The 18,833-nt window shown below is 51.1% G+C and overlaps 1 protein-coding gene across 7 annotated transcripts in view; it reads right to left on the bottom strand.

Moving 5' to 3' along the window:
• Positions 1-1,008: 1,008 nt before the first annotated feature.
• The window catches only part of LOC137571177 (uncharacterized WD repeat-containing protein alr2800-like), a 42,462-nt gene continuing 24,637 nt past the window's right edge, over positions 1,009-18,833 (bottom strand). For all 7 annotated transcript variants that reach the window (XM_068279985.1, XM_068279983.1, XM_068279982.1 and 4 more), the window contains 2 exons: positions 7,113-7,325; positions 1,009-1,309 (listed from right to left, as the gene is read on the bottom strand). In XM_068279985.1, the coding sequence (XP_068136086.1) occupies positions 1,193-1,309; positions 7,113-7,325 (330 nt within the window). In that variant the 3' untranslated portion in view covers positions 1,009-1,192. The remainder of the gene's footprint in view (positions 1,310-7,112; positions 7,326-18,833) is intronic.

The raw sequence follows: 18,833 nt of genomic DNA, 5'->3' as shown, positions 1-18,833 counted from the left end.
ACACTGAGCAAAGCCAGACTGAGGATCCCTGCACACTGCATGCAATTCCGATTTTTAATCGTTTTTTATATCCGATTCTGGTTTATAATCGTTACTGCATGCTGCGTTTTTTCCTCCGTTTTTCTGTTGATTGTATTCAGGGAAAATCGGAATTGCAAATCGGAATCGTAAACAGAATCGGAAAACGGATTTGCAGTGTGCAGGGTGCCTGAATGCTCAGAAGGGGGTTTTATCAGGGCTGATAACAAGCAGGCTGAGCAGTGAAGGATGAAACAGAGAGCAGGGTAGGTGTTTTCTCTAATGTTCCCACTGATATATATGGTAAAATACATGAGGGTGCTTTGTCTCTGCTTCACTTTAAACACACTGCCTGACGCCTAATCTTGAAAACAAGCCCCCTCCCCATACAAATACCCTTCCTGACACCTAACCCTAACCGAATACCCCCTTCCCGTGGGTGCCTAAATTTCCTATCGTTGCCGCTACTTCAATAAGCGCCTCTGGCTAGCGGGCACCCAAATTGTCTGCTTAGCCTATGAGCCATAGTTACACCCATGCGGAGTACCCAGGAGCAATCTCATGCGAACATGGGGACAACATACAAACTCCATGCAGATAGTGTCCTAACGCTGCATGAAAAAAAAAAAGGACCCGGGAAAGACAGCAGTATTGCTGATTACAATACAAAAACGTATACTACAGATAGCTGTATTTTAGTAAATATGAATGTCAGGTACACTGTAGAGCAGCTCTGAGTTCATCCGCCCATGCTCCCACAATGCACTGCTCCCTATATGGTGTATTTATCTCTGTACACAAGTGAGTTTGTTTATCTCTCCGGTTTATCAGCTGGCGCCGGGATCGGATATTTAGCGTTTTGTATCTTCTGTGAAGCTGGGCGGATGTAATTCGCTGGAATAAAACCAGACAGTGCTGCGCTGCAGCAGAAAAGGCTTAGCAATTGTCTCTATGTACTGGATACACGACACAGGAACACTGCCAGGAACATCGATAGAAATAGCATGTTTAACGCTTTCACAGCCAGGAACGTATAACTTACACAGCAAACAATTAAACGAACATTTGTGTGTGGCTAAGATTAGATCGCAGTTTGTTTCTGCAATGACTATCAAACTCTACAGTCTGGATGGTGCCAGTTATTGGGGGTCTTGTGATCCCTCCGCTGACTGCATCAACACAGCTCCGCGATATGAAGATTACCGCCGACTCCTGCCGCAGCCACCTGGCCACTAGGGGCAGCGTCTACCGTCTGCACTGCTTTGCCGAACAGCAACATTTCTCCAAGAACCTGTGAGGGGAAGGGAGATAAAACAGCTGCAGTTAAAAATCAGTGAAAGAAGTAGTATGAAACTCAGCAGTTTATTTTTGTTCTAAAAGATTTACAGCTTACAATCTACTACTACAAAAAATGTAGAAGAACAGCATTCAAACAGTTAAACATAGCACTTTACAGAGAATTGAATGTGTGCATTAAACACCAAGTGAACACCTGACATGACTGGCTAAGCAAATCGGCCTAATTGTTTATTCATGAGGCAATGCTCATGCAAATATGCATTCGCTTTCGCATGCCAACTATGCAGGGTCAAAAACCAATGCCGCAAAGCGGTCGCCCTGCGGGAATTAGTTCATGCTACACAGCACTTTGTTGTTCAGTGAAAAGCTCCTTGCTTCAGTGGGAAGCATCTGACCACATCGGAAGAGGTGATAACATTATCTTTTGTTTACATTCCTTTGTCAGATACATTTAGTAAACATTACCAAACTGCCCAACAGAGCTACACTGACCAGTGATCACTAGATATAGTATACGGTAATCTCTCTAATATTATAAATGCAGAGGTTTGGATGTTTGTTACTCAATCACGCAACAATGGCTGAACGAATTTGAATGAAATTTGGCACACACATAGCACATTACTTGAAATAACATATAGGATACTCTTTATCCCCATAACCAAAAAGTGGGCGGAGACAAATACAAATTTCACTGGGAAAATTTAAACTGCAGCCATTCTTACACTGTTAATGGCAGGGTTCTCACTTTGCACAGTTGGTCACTGGGTGACTGGGATTAATATTCAGAAAAGTGGGTGGCGCCTAAAAAAGCCAATTAAAATTCCCCTACAGATTTTCAAGGGGAATATTTAATTGCTGCCATTCTTGCACTGTTAATGGCACAAGCCTCAAACCTGGTACAGTTGATCATTGGGTGACTGGGGTTAAAATTCAGAAAAGGGTGTGGAGCCACAAACAGCCAATTAGATTTGTTTCATTTCAATGCAAATTATTGATGCCGAAGACCGCAAAGCTCACAAAACAGGTCATTGAGTAAATGTATGTTAGGGTTAGAAAAAGTTGGCGGAGCCAACACCAGCCAAATACATACCCGGGCAACGCTCGGCAGTCAGCTAGTATATAAATACAGCAGCTATGCAATAAAATGCAATCACAGCTTTCAGAGCAGATACACTGTACTTTGGGAAGGGTGAAACTAATATATGAAATAAGAATCATTTGCAGGTGTTTTGGATTAATTAACTGATTAGAGTCTGATACTTTGAGCCGAGAATGCTGAACATTTTCACAGTATTCCAATGGGCTGAGATTTTGATTTTGGGGTTCTCATAAGCTGTAAGCCATAATCATCAAAATTATAACAAATAAAGGCTTGAAATATCTCGCTTTGCATGTAATGAGTCTATCTCATATATGAGTTTCACCTTTTATGTTGAATTACTGAGATAAATGGACTTTTGCACAATATGCTAATTTTTCAAGTTTCACCTGTAGAGAGGATATTTGTTTCCTACTCAAGAGTGCCACCCAGTGGCTGAAAGAAGTGGTGGAGCTGGATAAAGAAGGTCGGTGAGATAATTCAGGCCTGTGTGTAAATAAATATCCAGACAGTAAGGTTATTTCTTTTTGTGTCAGAGCTCAGCAGCTCCACCCACAAAACCGTGTAGGGACTGATGCCTAGTACACACCATACAATTTTCTGTTAGATTTTTCAAACATGTTGGAAATTATCAATCTGTCAGATAAATCTAACAGAAAATTGTATGGTGTGTACCTAGAGTCCCCTCTACACCATTAAATTCCAGGTGTCATTGATCGAATTCGATTGGATCAAATTCGATTAGATTGATTAAATCCAACGTGTGTGTGTCTGATCGGGATTCGACCAATCGTATGATTGACTTTGGCTAGTTTTCAATGCAAATTGATCACACGATCGATCGAATCCCGAATGGAGATGTTGGATTTAATCGATCTAATCGAATTTGATCCAATTGAATTCAATCGACCGTGCCTGGAATTGAATGGTGTAGAGGGGGCTTAGCATGAGAGTGCAGCAGCCTGAAATTCCCAGCCTGAAGCAGATGCAGGGGCTGCCTGTTGGCAACATACACAGTAACACCTCCTTGATGGCGTCATTTGAATTAAGTGCAGGAGAACTGTGGTCATGTGACCAATCCAGACAGGGGCGTATCTGGGTAATATAGAGCATTTGGCAAACACTGAAGTTGTGCCCCCCCTCCTTCCTGTTCAGAACCCTCTTCACCTCTACAAACAGAATCCTTTCTCACGTACATGTGTTATGGTTGCCTGTGTTTTGTGGCTCCGGATATTGCCGAAGTTACTTTTTTGGAAATATCTCTGTCCTGTTTTCTAACACTAAGCCAAGTGCGCCCTGCATAAATTAAGTGGCCATGTTCCGTAAAAAACTGAATTTATATGATTTGAGGTCTGAGTGATGGGGAGGTATGGGGGCAGGCATGGCGCTGCAGCAGAGGGGCAGCCATTGTTGGGGCAGCACAGGGGGCAAGTATGATGCTGCAGCACAGGGGCAGACATGGGGGGCAGCACAGGGGCAAGCATGGTGCCCATGGTGCTGTGGCGCCCATGGCATGATCCATGCCTGCACCCCTCTAGATACGCCTCTGAGTCCAGACTAATAATGGATCAGTATAGGTATATAGCAAAATAAAATGCTAAAGCTAGGCAGCCACCTGTATCAAATTTTCTGGGCAGTTTGATCGAATCTGGTGGACATCTATTGCCCTCAACACTTCGGGCAGTTTATGCATGGAAGGTGTGAGTGAACATGTTGGAAAGTCTCCACTTGGGTCTCTCAGCAGGCTTAAGGTGGCCACTAACCATCCAATTTCTAGCGAAATAAAAATCGTACACCGTCAATGAACCAATCTTTGCTTCCTATCTATCACAACCAACAGGACATCCAAATTTTTGTTTGATGAAAATCCAATCAGACGACTATTTTTATAATCGTTTGTAATCCGTTGTGTCCCATCAACAGAGGTTATTTACACTGAATGCGATCAGAATTTCTGATCGCTGAAACGATTTTTTGCTAGAAGTTGAACCATTAGTGGCCACCTTTAATAGTGTAATATCTGTATGAATAATAACTGGCACACCTGACCATCTACGGGAAACCTGATCATTTGGGTTGGTCCTTCGTGCCGGTACATCAGGTTGGCGTTGCACGCAGGGGCGTAACTACAGGGAGGCAGCCTTTGCAACTGCAGGGAGGCCCAGAGGTGTTGGGGAGACCCAACTTCTAACCTTCCCTCTCTTCGATACCCTAGATCAGTGGTTTTTGTGGCTAACCTAGTTTTGGGTGTGAAGATCCTGATGGCTTTGTGAGATGGGCCTCCAGGCCGTGAGGGTCGCCAAGGCAACGGCTGTAGCATTAAGGGGGCCTCATTCAAGTTTTGCTGGGGGCACCATGATTTGTTGTTACACCCCCTGGTTGCACGTCTGCAATCTGGTGAACAATGCACTCTTTATCCTTAAAGTGAATGGGAACCGCATTTTTTAAAAAATGAAGCAAATACTTACCTAAGGAGAGGGAAGGCTCTGGGTCGTATAGAGCCTTCCCTCTCCTCTCTCGGTGCTCTCTATCCTGTGCTGGCTCCCCCCCCCCCTCCCCGTTTCAATCCCCCACCGAAAGGGTATTTGGAAGTCTTCGGGAGCCGTGTCCTCCCGAAGATGTGCAGCTCCATACTGCACAGGCGTGAGCGTGCAAGAGAGCGTGCTTGCGCAGGTGCAGTACAGGGCCGCCCTTCTTCAGGAGCACTCGGGCTCCCTGAAGACTTCTGAAGCCTCCTTCGGCCGGATAAAGCATTATTTGACTAATTTAGTCAGGTACTGCTACCGGGCGAGCCAGCACTGGAACGAAGGGACATGGAGAGGAGCAGGAAGGCTCTATAGGACCCAGAGCCTTCCCTCTCCTTGGGTAAGTATCTGTCTCATTTTTTTAAATGCGGTTCCCATTCACTTTAATAAAAGGTTATCAGAGTTTCTGTGGAGCGGTTGGCGATAGTGGCTTCCTGTGTGAGGGGATTATCTAGGAATGTAAGTCCTGCAGTAAGATAAACACACACATGTAGTACACACAAGCCCGGAGACTGTGTGTCTTTGTTCCCAGCCACATTACGTGTCTGTACCGAGGCACGCCACGCTCTGTACATCCCCAACTTCACAACTCACCTGTGGAGGATGCTGGGAATTCAAGTCTCTCATTATTCTGAGATAATCTGGGCTCCTAGCAACAGCGAAACACGATATCTAAACTAGAAACGTGAGATTTCTCTGCCGCACAGGTGTCCGGTAAACATTGGCACAGCCTAAATCCCGTCACAGACCTTAAAGTGCACCTGAACTCTTGCACAGGACAGAAAGAAAACAGAGAGGAATGCACCCTGTATGTATTGAGACCGTTTAGCCTGTCTAATTCCCCCTCATCTTTGACTAATCACAAGTTGTAATTTGATCCCTCTGCAGTGTCAGCTAATTTGTAAACACAGGATGTTAACACTATATCTGCTTCCATGAAAGCAGGAAGTAGACACATTGCAGAGGTATTGCAGAATTTGCATCAGCTGTAACAAAGCAATGTTTTTTCTTTATATGTTATTATGCTGTTGCTTATCTTTTAGAGCAGAGAAGAAGTTCTATGTTCAGGTGAATGGTTAGGCTGGCCGACTGTTATGCGCTTATGTACCATTAAAGCCCAACTCACACAGATACGGCTTTAAAGAGAAAGTGTACTTATTAAATCGGCTCCAGTGCATATATAGGAACGCTTGACATTTGTGGGAGGGGCATGAGCAGGAAGCACCACCCCCTTCCCCCTGCTGCTGGTGCCATTGAACACTGCACTCCATGAGTGGCTCCAAGAAGAAAGGTGAGAATCTTTCATAGTCATGCCCCTGCCTTCCACACACTGCAGGAAGAGGGGGGAGTGGCACAATAAGTCACTCCCTCTAACAGAAAACAATTCAGAATGTGACTTTCTGAAGACTTAATTTCCAGGGCCGGGTCACATGGGCGCTCGGGCACTTTGAATTTAGTCGATGCTAAACGCCTCTCTGCAAACAAGCTGAAAAGTGTTTGGCATCAGTTCCCGTCGTTCAGCAAATGCATCACGTTTGGCAGGGGGACACGTAGCGTCCAGGAAAAAATGAGGCAAGGGGAAATGACGTGTTTGAGTGTCGCATTTGCGCAAACGATGTAAACAACCTCGTCGTTCCCTTGACCCTTTAACAGCCAACTTATTTAGCGGCTTGCAAGTGCTCCATGCCAATTTATTTCAGGCAATTTTTTTTATTTCTTATTTGTTACATTTCCCTGCTACTTAATAGTCCTGCTGTAATGTGTATTTATGGCCACTTGTCACTAGGAGGCAGTGAGAGACAATAACAGAGGACTTCTGCTTTCAGTTTCTGTATTTTCTGCTAGCAGAGAGAGAGATCAAAGCATTCCAAGAATTTACAGCACAATGAGCTCTGCCGACTGAGGTCAGCAGCAGTGCACTTATCTCACACAAGATAACTCTATTGAAGCTGCTAATGGATGAAAGTTTGAGTGTTGCGGTCATCGTTCACCGCCGAGAAACCGTCCGTTTGAACCGGCACTAAAGGGGCAGTAAATTACAGAATGGTTTATATACCACGGATGTACGTCATCCCTGCATCACCCTTTAAATGTACTGTCTGATTATGTTCCACAGCAGAATGACATTGATAGCAATAGTTCCCTGTTGGGGATATCGGACAAGTTACCTCTTGCGTCTTGAAGTTGATGGCACGAGCGCTGCACGTCCCGCTTCCTCCCGCCAGCACCACGCTGTCGCTACAGAACCGGGCTGAGTACAGGAACTCCCCCTGGGGAACCGGAGCTGGGAACGGGATGTCTTGTGCCAGACTGGCGGTGCGGAAATCCCACAGCTGCAGAGCACTACGTGCCACCCAGGAGGAGGTCAGGATGTAGTCATTCTGCGGAGGGGAGATAATCCATTCCAGAGATTACATTATGGCTGGAACAGGCATAAGAAGGGGAGTGGCTTAAAGTGAGCCTTAAAGAGGAACTTCAGCCTAAACAAACATACTGTCATTAAATTACATTAGTTATGTTAATTAAAATAGATAGGTAATATAATCTCTTACCCACCCTGGTTTAAAAGAACAGGCAAATGTTTGTGACTTCATCAGGGCAGCCATTTTTTTGGTTGAAAGGAGATGACAGGGAGCATAAAACACGGTTCCAACTGTCCTGTGTCCTGATCACCCCTCCCAGTTGCTAGGCAACGAGAACAAAAACATCAGAAATCCCTTCATGCTTTGCACAGTATCAGGGGAAAAATGCCTGGACAGTTTTCTTTGATGGGGCGGAGCTTAGCTTCTGTGCAGCCATAAATGAGGCTTGGGTAAGAAAAACAAAGTTCTGATGCTGTGAAACTGTTAAAGAAACACCAAGCCTTTTCAGTGCTGCTGAGTAGATGTTTAGTCTGGAGGTTCACTTTAAGTATGCTTGGGGAAAATATAATGTAGTAAGGCCTCATTCACATCAATTAGCACAGATGGCTGTGCGATCGGAATGCAGCGCGTACAATCGCACGCCATCTGTGCCACTATGTGCTGCGCTGCTGATCCCATTCACTACAGTGAATGGGTCAGCGCTGCGATTCTTGAAAAATGCATTCAGCAGTGCATCACACTGGCAGCGCGTATAGTCTATCACACTCGCAGCGCGTATGGTCTATCACACTGGCAGCGCGTATAGTCTATCACACTGGCAGCGCGTATAGTCTATCACACTGGCAGCGCGTATAGTCTATCACACTGGCAGCACGTATGGTCTATCACACTGGCAGCGCGTATAGTCTATCACACTGGCAGCGCGTATGGTCTGTCACACTGGCAGCGCGTATGGTCTGTCACACTGGCAGCGCGTATGGTCTATCACACTGGCAGCGCGTATGGTCTATCACACTGGCAGCGCGTATAGTCTATCACACTGGCAGCGCGTATAGTCTATCACACTGGCAGCGCGTATAGTCTATCACACTGGCAGCGCGTATAGTCTATCACACTGGCAGCGCGTATGGTCTATCACACTGGCAGCGCGTATGGTCTATCACACTGGCAGCGCGTATGGTCTATCACACTGGCAGCGCGTATGGTCTATCACACTGGCAGCGCGTATGGTCTATCACACTGGCAGCGCGTATGGTCTATAACACTGGCAGCGCGTATGGTCTGTCACACTGGCAGCGCGTATGGTCTATCACACTGGCAGCACGTATGGTCTATCACACTGGCAGCGCGTATGGTCTATCACACTGGCAGCACGTATGGTCTATCACACTGGCAGCGCGTATGGTCTGTCACACTGGCAGCGCGTATGGTCTATCACACTGGCAGCGCGTATGGTCTATCACACTGGCAGCGCGTATGGTCTATCACACTGGCAGCGCGTATGGTCTGTCACACTGGCAGCGCGTATGGTCTATCACACTGGCAGCGCGTATGGTCTATCACACTGGCAGCGCGTATGGTCTATCACACTGGCAGCGCGTATGGTCTATCACACTGGCAGCACGTATGGTCTATCACACTGGCAGCGCGTATGGTCTATCACACTGGCAGCACGTATGGTCTATCACACTGGCAGCGCGTATGGTCTGTCACACTGGCAGCGCGTATGGTCTATCACACTGGCAGCGCGTATGGTCTATCACACTGGCAGCGCGTATGGTCTGTCACACTGGCAGCGCGTATGGTCTATCACACTGGCAGCGCGTATGGTCTATCACACTGGCAGCGCGTATGGTCTGTCACACTGGCAGCGCGTATGGTCTATCACACTGGCAGCACGTATGGTCTATCACACTGGCAGCGCGTATAGTCTATCACACTGGCAGCGCGTATGGTCTATCACACTGGCAGCGCGTATGGTCTATCACACTGGCAGCGCGTATGGTCTATCACACTGGCAGCGCGTATGGTCTATCACACTGGCAGCGCGTATGGTCTATCACACTGGCAGCGCGTATGGTCTATCACACTGGCAGCGCGTATGGTCTGTCACACTGGCAGCACGTATGGTCTATCACACTGGCAGCGCGTATGGTCTGTCACACTGGCAGCGCGTATGGTCTGTCACACTGGCAGCGCGTATGGTCTATCACACTGGCAGCACATATAGTCTATCACACTGGCAGCGCGTATGGTCTGTCACACTGGCAGCGCGTATGGTCTATCACACTGGCAGCGCGTATAGTCTATCACACTGGCAGCGCGTATGGTCTATCACACTGGCAGCGCGTATGGTCTATCACACTGGCAGCACGTATGGTCTATCACACTGGCAGCGCGTATGGTCTATCACACTGGCAGCACGTATGGTCTATCACACTGGCAGCGCGTATAGTCTATCACACTGGCAGCACATATAGTCTATCACACTGGCAGCGCGTATGGTCTGTCACACTGGCAGCGCGTATGGTCTATCACACTGGCAGCACATATAGTCTATCACACTGGCAGCGCGTATGGTCTATCACACTGGCAGCACATATAGTCTATCACACTGGCAGCGCGTATGGTCTGTCACACTGGCAGCGCGTATGGTCTATCACACTGGCAGCACATATAGTCTATCACACTGGCAGCGCGTATGGTCTATCACACTGGCAGCGCGTATGGTCTATCACACTGGCAGCACGTATGGTCTATCACACTGGCAGCGCGTATGGTCTATCACACTGGCAGCGCGTATGGTCTGTCACACTGGCAGCGCGTATGGTCTATCACACTGGCAGCACATATAGTCTATCACACTGGCAGCGCGTATGGTCTGTCACACTGGCAGCGCGTATGGTCTATCACACTGGCAGCACATATAGTCTATCACACTGGCAGCGCGTATGGTCTATCACACTGGCAGCGCGTATGGTCTATCACACTGGCAGCACGTATGGTCTATCACACTGGCAGCGCGTATGGTCTATCACACTGGCAGCACGTATGGTCTATCACACTGGCAGCGCGTATAGTCTATCACACTGGCAGCGCGTATAGTCTATCACACTGGCAGCGCGTATGGTCTATCACACTGGCAGCGCGTATGGTCTATCACACTGGCAGCGCGTATGGTCTATCACACTGGCAGCGCGTATGGTCTATCACACTGGCAGCGCGTATGGTCTATCACACTGGCAGCGCGTATAGTCTATCACACTGGCAGCGCGCACACTGGCAGCGCGTATGGTCTATCACACTGGCAGCGCGTATGGTCTATCACACTGGCAGCGCGTATAGTCTATCACACTGGCAGCGCGTATGGTCTATCACACTGGCAGCGCGTATGGTCTGTCACACTGGCAGCGCGTATGGTCTGTCACACTGGCAGCGCGTATAGTCTGTCACACTGGCAGCGCGTATAGTCTATCACACTGGCAGCGCGTATGGTCTATCACACTGGCAGCGCGCACACTGGCAGCGCGTATGGTCTATCACACTGGCAGCGCGTATGGTCTATCACACTGGCAGCGCGTATAGTCTATCACACTGGCAGCGCGTATGGTCTATCACACTGGCAGCGCGTATGGTCTGTCACACTGGCAGCGCGTATGGTCTGTCACACTGGCAGCGCGTATAGTCTGTCACACTGGCAGCGCGTATAGTCTGTCACACTGGCAGCGCGTATGGTCTATCACACTGGCAGCGCGTATGGTCTATCACACTGGCAGCGCGTATGGTCTGTCACACTGGCAGCGCGTATGGTCTATCACACTGGCAGCGCGTATGGTCTGTCACACTGGCAGCGCGTATGGGTCTATCACACTGGCAGCGCGTATAGTCTATCACACTGGCAGCGCGTATGGTCTATCACACTGGCAGCGCGTATGGGTCTATCACACTGGCAGCGCGTATGGTCTGTCACACTGGCAGCGCGTATGGTCTGTCACACTGGCAGCGCGTATAGTCTGTCACACTGGCAGCGCGTAAGTCTATCACACTGGCAGCGCGTATAGTCTGTCACACTGGCAGCGCGTATGGTCTGTCACACTGGCAGCGCGTATGGTCTATCACACTGGCAGCGCGTATGGTCTGTCACACTGGCAGCGCGTATGGTCTGTCACACTGGCAGCGCGTATAGTCTGTCACACTGGCAGCGCGTATAGTCTATCACACTGGCAGCGCGTATAGTCTGTCACACTGGCAGCGCGTATGGTCTATCACACTGGCAGCACGTATGGTCTATCACACTGGCAGCGCGTATAGTCTATCACACTGGCAGCGCGTATAGTCTGTCACACTGGCAGCGCGTATGGTCTGTCACACTGGCAGCGCGTATAGTCTGTCACACTGGCAGCGCGTATAGTCTATCACACTGGCAGCGCGTATGGTCTATCATACTGGCAGCGCGTATGGTCTGATCACAACTGGCAGCGCGTATGGTCTATCACACTGGCAGCGCGTATAGTCTATCACACTGGCAGCGCGTATGGTCTATCACACTGGCAGCGCGTATGGTCTATCACACTGGCAGCGCGTATGGTCTATCACACTGGCAGCGCGTATGGTCTATCACACTGGCAGCACGTATGGTCTATCACACTGGCAGCGCGTATGGTCTGTCACACTGGCAGCGCGTATGGTCTATCACACTGGCAGCGCGTATGGTCTGTCACACTGGCAGCGCGTATGGTCTGTCACACTGGCAGCGCGTATGGTCTATCACACTGGCAGCACGTATAGTCTATCACACTGGCAGCGCGTATGGTCTGTCACACTGGCAGCGCGTATGGTCTATCACACTGGCAGCGCGTATGGTCTATCACACTGGCAGCGCGTATAGTCTATCACACTGGCAGCGCGTATGGTCTATCACACTGGCAGCGCGTATGGTCTATCACACTGGCAGCGCGTATGGTCTATCACACTGGCAGCGCGTATAGGTCTATCACACTGGCAGCGCGTATAGTCTATCACACTGGCAGCGCGTATAGTCTATCACACTGGCAGAGCGCACACTGGCAGCGCGTATGGTATATCACACTGGCAGCGCGTATGGTCTATCACACTGGCAGCGCGTATGGTCTATCACACTGGCAGCGCGTATGGTCTATCACACTGGCAGCACGTATGGTCTATCACACTGGCAGCGCGTATGGTCTATCACACTGGCAGCGCGTATAGTCTATCACACTGGCAGCGCGTATGGTCTATCACACTGGCAGCGCGTATGGTCTATCACACTGGCAGCGCGTATGGTCTATCACACTGGCAGCGCGTATGGTCTATCACACTGGCAGCGCGTATGGTCTGTCACACTGGCAGCGCGTATGGTCTGTCACACTGGCAGCGCGTATAGTCTGTCACACTGGCAGCGCGTATAGTCTATCACACTGGCAGCGCGTATAGTCTGTCACACTGGCAGCGCGTATGGTCTGTCACACTGGCAGCGCGTATGGTCTATCACACTGGCAGCGCGTATAGTCTATCACACTGGCAGCACGTATGGTCTGTCACACTGGCAGCGCGTATGGTCTGTCACACTGGCAGCGCGTATGGTCTATCACACTGGCAGCGCGTATGCTTCGTCTATCACACTGGCAGCGCGTATGGTCTGTCACACTGGCAGCGCGTATGGTCTGTCCACACTGGCAGCGCGTATAGTCTGTCACACTGGCAGCGCGTATAGTCTATCACACTGGCAGCGCGTATAGTCTGTCACACTGGCAGCGCGTATAGTCTATCACACTGGCAGCGCGTATAGTCTATCACACTGGCAGCGCGTATGGTCTATCACACTGGCAGCGCGTATGGTCTGTCACACTGGCAGCGCGTATGGTCTATCACACTGGCAGCGCGTATGGTCTGTCACACTGGCAGCGCGTATGGTCTGTCACACTGGCAGCGCGTATAGTCTGTCACACTGGCAGCGCGTATGGTCTATCACACTGGCAGCGCGTATGGTCTATCACACTGGCAGCGCGTATAGTCTATCACACTGGCAGCGCGTATGGTCTATCACACTGGCAGCACGTATGGTCTATCACACTGGCAGCGCGTATGGTCTATCACACTGGCAGCGCGTATGGTCTATCACACTGGCAGCGCGTATGGTCTATCACACTGGCAGCGCGTATAGTCTATCACACTGGCAGCGCGTATAGTCTGTCACACTGGCAGCGCGTATGGTCTGTCACACTGGCAGCGCGTATGGTCTATCACACTGGCAGCGCGTATAGTCTATCACACTGGCAGCACGTATGGTCTATCACACTGGCAGCACGTATGGTCTATCACACTGGCAGCGCGTATGGTCTATCACACTGGCAGCGCGTATGGTCTATCACACTGGCAGCGCGTATGGTCTATCACACTGGCAGCGCGTATGGTCTGTCACACTGGCAGCGCGTATGGTCTATCACACTGGCAGCACGTATGGTCTATCACACTGGCAGCGCGTATGGTCTATCACACTGGCAGCGCGTATGGTCTATCACACTGGCAGCGCGTATGGTCTATCACACTGGCAGCGCGTATGGTCTATCACACTGGCAGCGCGTATGGTCTATCACACTGGCAGCGCGTATGGTCTATCACACTGGCAGCGCGTATGGTCTATCACACTGGCAGCGCGTATGGTCTGTCACACTGGCAGCGCGTATGGTCTATCACACTGGCAGCACGTATGGTCTATCACACTGGCAGCGCGTATAGTCTATCACACTGGCAGCGCGTATGGTCTATCACACTGGCAGCGCGTATGGTCTATCACACTGGCAGCACGTATGGTCTATCACACTGGCAGCGCGTATGGTCTATCACACTGGCAGCGCATATGGTCTATCACACTGGCAGCACGTATGGTCTGTCACACTGGCAGCGCGTATGGTCTATCACACTGGCAGCGCGTATGGTCTATCACACTGGCAGCACGTATGGTCTATCACACTGGCAGCGCGTATAGTCTATCACACTGGCAGCGCGTATGGTCTGTCACACTGGCAGCGCGTATGGTCTATCACACTGGCAGCACGTATGGTCTATCACACTGGCAGCGCGTATGGTCTGTCACACTGGCAGCGCGTATGGTCTATAACACTGGCAGCGCGTATGGTCTATCACACTGGCAGCGCGTATGGTCTGTCACACTGGCAGCGCGTATGGTCTATCACACTGGCAGCGCGTATGGTCTATCACACTGGCAGCGCGTATAGTCTATCACACTGGCAGCGCGTATGGTCTATCACACTGGCAGCGCGTATGGTCTATCACACTGGCAGCGCGTATGGTCTATCACACTGGCAGCGCGTATGGTCTATCACACTGGCAGCGCGTATGGTCTATCACACTGGCAGCGCGTATGGTCTATCACACTGGCAGCGCGTATGGTCTATCACACTGGCAGCACGTATGGTCTATCACACTGGCAGCGCGTATGGTCTATCACACTGGCAGCACGTATGGTCTATCACACTGGCAGCGCGTATGGTCTATCACACTGGCAGCGCGTATGGTCTGTCACACTGGCAGCGCGTATGGTCTATCACACTGGCAGCGCGTATGGTCTATCACACTGGCAGCGCGTATGGTCTGTCACACTGGCAGCGCGTATGGTCTATCACACTGGCAGCGCGTATGGTCTATCACACTGGCAGCGCGTATAGTCTATCACACTGGCAGCGCGTATGGTCTATCACACTGGCAGCGCGTATGGTCCTATCACACTGGCAGCGCGTATGGTCTATCACACTGGCAGCGCGTATGGTCTATCACACTGGCAGCGCGTATGGTCTATCACACTGGCAGCGCGTATGGTCTATCACACTGGCAGCGCGTATGGTCTATCACACTGGCAGCGCGTATGGTCTATCACACTGGCAGCGCGTATGGTCTATCACACTGGCAGCGCGTATGGTCTATCACACTGGCAGCACGTATGGTCTGTCACACTGGCAGCGCGTATGGTCTATCACACTGGCAGCGCGTATGGTCTATCACACTGGCAGCGCGTATGGTCTATCACACTGGCAGCGCGTATGGTCTATCACACTGGCAGCGCGTATGGTCTATCACACTGGCAGCGCGTATGGTCTATCACACTGGCAGCGCGTATGGTCTGTCACACTGGCAGCGCGTATGGTCTGTCACACTGGCAGCGCGTATGGTCTATCACACTGGCAGCGCGTATGGTCTATCACACTGGCAGCGCGTATGGTCTGTCACACTGGCAGCGCGTATGGTCTATCACACTGGCAGCGCGTATGGTCTATCACACTGGCAGCGCGTATGGTCTGTCACACTGGCAGCGCGTATGGTCTATCACACTGGCAGCGCGTATGGTCTATAACACTGGCAGCGCGTATGGTCTGTCACACTGGCAGCGCGTATGGTCTATCACACTGGCAGCGCGTATGGTCTATCACACTGGCAGCGCGTATGGTCTATCACAACTGGCAGCGCGTATAGTCTATCACACTGGCAGCACGTATGGTCTATCACACTGGCAGCGCGTATGGTCTATCACACTGGCAGCGCGTATGGTCTATAACACTGGCAGCGCGTATGGTCTGTCACACTGGCAGCGCGTATGGTCTATCACACTGGCAGCGCGTATGGTCTATCACACTGGCAGCGCGTATGGTCTATCACACTGGCAGCGCGTATGGTCTATCACACTGGCAGCGGCGTATGGTCTATCACACTGGCAGCGCGTATGGTCTATAACACTGGCAGCGCGTATGGTCTATCACACTGGCAGCGCGTATGGTCTATCACACTGGCAGCGCGTATAGTCTATCACACTGGCAGCGCGTATGGTCTATCACACTGGCAGCGCGTATAGTCTATCACACTGGCAGCGCGTATAGTCTATCACACTGGCAGCGCGTATGGTCTATCACACTGGGCAGCGCGTATGGTCTATCACACTGGCAGCGCGTATGGTCTATCACACTGGCAGCGCGTATGGTCTATCACACTGGCAGCGCGTATGGTCTATCACACTGGCAGCACGTATAGTCTATCACACTGGCAGCGCGTATGGTCTATCACACTGGCAGCGCGTATAGGTCTATCACACTGGCAGCACGTATGGTCTATCACACTGGCAGCGCGTATGGTCTATCACACTGGCAGCGCGTATGGTCTATCACACTGGCAGCGCGTATGGTCTATCACACTGGCAGCGCGTATAGTCTATCACACTGGCAGCGCGTATAGTCTATCACACTGGCAGCACGTATGGTCTATCACACTGGCAGCGCGTATGGTCTATCACACTGGCAGCGCGTATGGTCTATCACACTGGCAGCGCGTATGGTCTATCACACTGGCAGCGCGTATGGTCTGTCACACTGGCAGCGCGTATGGTCTATCACACTGGCAGCGCGTATGGTCTATCACACTGGCAGCACGTATGGTCTGTCACACTGGCAGCGCGTATGGTCTGTCACACTGGCAGCGCGTATGGTCTATCACACTGGCAGCGCGTATGGTCTGTCACACTGGCAGCGCGTATAGTCTGTCACACTGGCAGCGCGTATAGTCTATCACACTGGCAGCGCGTATGGTCTATCACACTGGCAGCGCGTATGGTCTATCACCCTGGCAGCGCGTATAGTCTATCACACTGGCAGCGCGTATGGTCTATCACACTGGCAGCGCGTATGGTCTGTCACACTGGCAGCGCGTATGGTCTGTCACACTGGCAGCGCGTATAGTCTGTCACACTGGCAGCGCGTATAGTCTGTCACACTGGCAGCGCGTATGGTCTATCACACTGGCAGCGCGTATGGTCTATCACACTGGCAGCGCGTATGGTCTGTCACACTGGCAGCGCGTATGGTCTATCACACTGGCAGCGCGTATGGTCTGTCACACTGGCAGCGCGTATGGTCTATCACACTGGCAGCGCGTATAGTCTATCACACTGGCAGCGTGTATGGTCTATCACACTGGCAGCGCGTATGGTCTATCACACTGGCAGCGCGTATGGTCTGTCACACTGGCAGCGCGTATGGTCTGTCACACTGGCAGCGCGTATAGTCTGTCACACTGGCAGCGCGTATAGTCTATCACACTGGCAGCGCGTATAGTCTGTCACACTGGCAGCGCGTATGGTCTGTCACACTGGCAGCGCGTATGGTCTATCACACTGGCAGCGCGTATGGTCTGTCACACTGGCAGCGCGTATGGTCTGTCACACTGGCAGCGCGTATAGTCTGTCACACTGGCAGCGCGTATAGTCTATCACACTGGCAGCGCGTATAGTCTGTCACACTGGCAGCGCGTATGGTCTATCACACTGGCAGCACGTATGGTCTATCACACTGGCAGCGCGTATAGTCTATCACACTGGCAGCGCGTATAGGTCTGTCACACTGGCAGCGCGTATGGTCTGTCACACTGGCAGCGCGTATAGTCTGTCACACTGGCAGCGCGTATAGTCTATCACACTGGCAGCGCGTATGGTCTATCATACTGGCAGCGCGTATGGTCTGTCACACTGGCAGCGCGTATGGTCTATCACACTGGCAGCGCGTATAGGTCTATCACACTGGCAGCGCGTATGGTCTATCACACTGGCAGCGCGTATGGTCTATCACACTGGCAGCGCGTATGGTCTATCACACTGGCAGCGCGTATGGTCTATCACACTGGCAGCACGTATGGTCTATCACACTGGCAGCGCGTATGGTCTGTCACACTGGCAGCGCGTATGGTCTATCACACTGGCAGCGCGTATGGTCTGTCACACTGGCAGCGCGTATGGTCCTGGTCACACTGGCAGCGCGTATGGTCTATCACACTGGCAGCACGTATAGGTCTATCACACTGGCAGCGCGTATGGTCTGTCACACTGGCAGCGCGTATGGTCTATCACACTGGCAGCGCGTATGGTCTATCACACTGGCAGCGCGTATAGTCTATCACACTGGCAGCGCGTATGGTCTATCACACTGGCAGCGCGTATGGTCTATCACACTGGCAGCGCGTATGGTCTATCACACTGGCAGCGCGTATAGTCTATCACACTGGCAGCGCGTATAGTCTATCACACTGGCAGCGCGTATAGTCTATCACACTGGCAGAGCGCACACTGGCAGCGCGTATGGTCTATCACACTGGCAGCGCGTATGGTCTATCACACTGGCAGCGCGTATGGTCTATCACACTGGCAGCGCGTATGGTCTATCACACTGGCAGCGCGTATGGTCTATCACACTGGCAGCGCGTATGGTCTATCACACTGGCAGCGCGTATGGTCTATCACACTGGCAGCGCGTATGGTCTATCACACTGGCAGCGCGTATGGTCTATCACACTGGCAGCGCGTATGGTCTATCACACTGGCAGCGCGTATGGTCTGTCACACTGGCAGCGCGTATGGTCTGTCACACTGGCAGCGCGTATGGTCTGTCACACTGGCAGCGCGTATAGTCTGTCACACTGGCAGCGCGTATAGTCTATCACACTGGCAGC

The sequence above is a fragment of the Hyperolius riggenbachi genome, chromosome 4 (assembly GCF_040937935.1).
Source record: "Hyperolius riggenbachi isolate aHypRig1 chromosome 4, aHypRig1.pri, whole genome shotgun sequence".
NCBI classification, from domain to species: domain Eukaryota; kingdom Metazoa; phylum Chordata; class Amphibia; order Anura; family Hyperoliidae; genus Hyperolius; species Hyperolius riggenbachi.
Note: the sequence above shows the minus strand (reverse complement) of the source record. Positions and strands in the feature narration are given on the sequence as shown.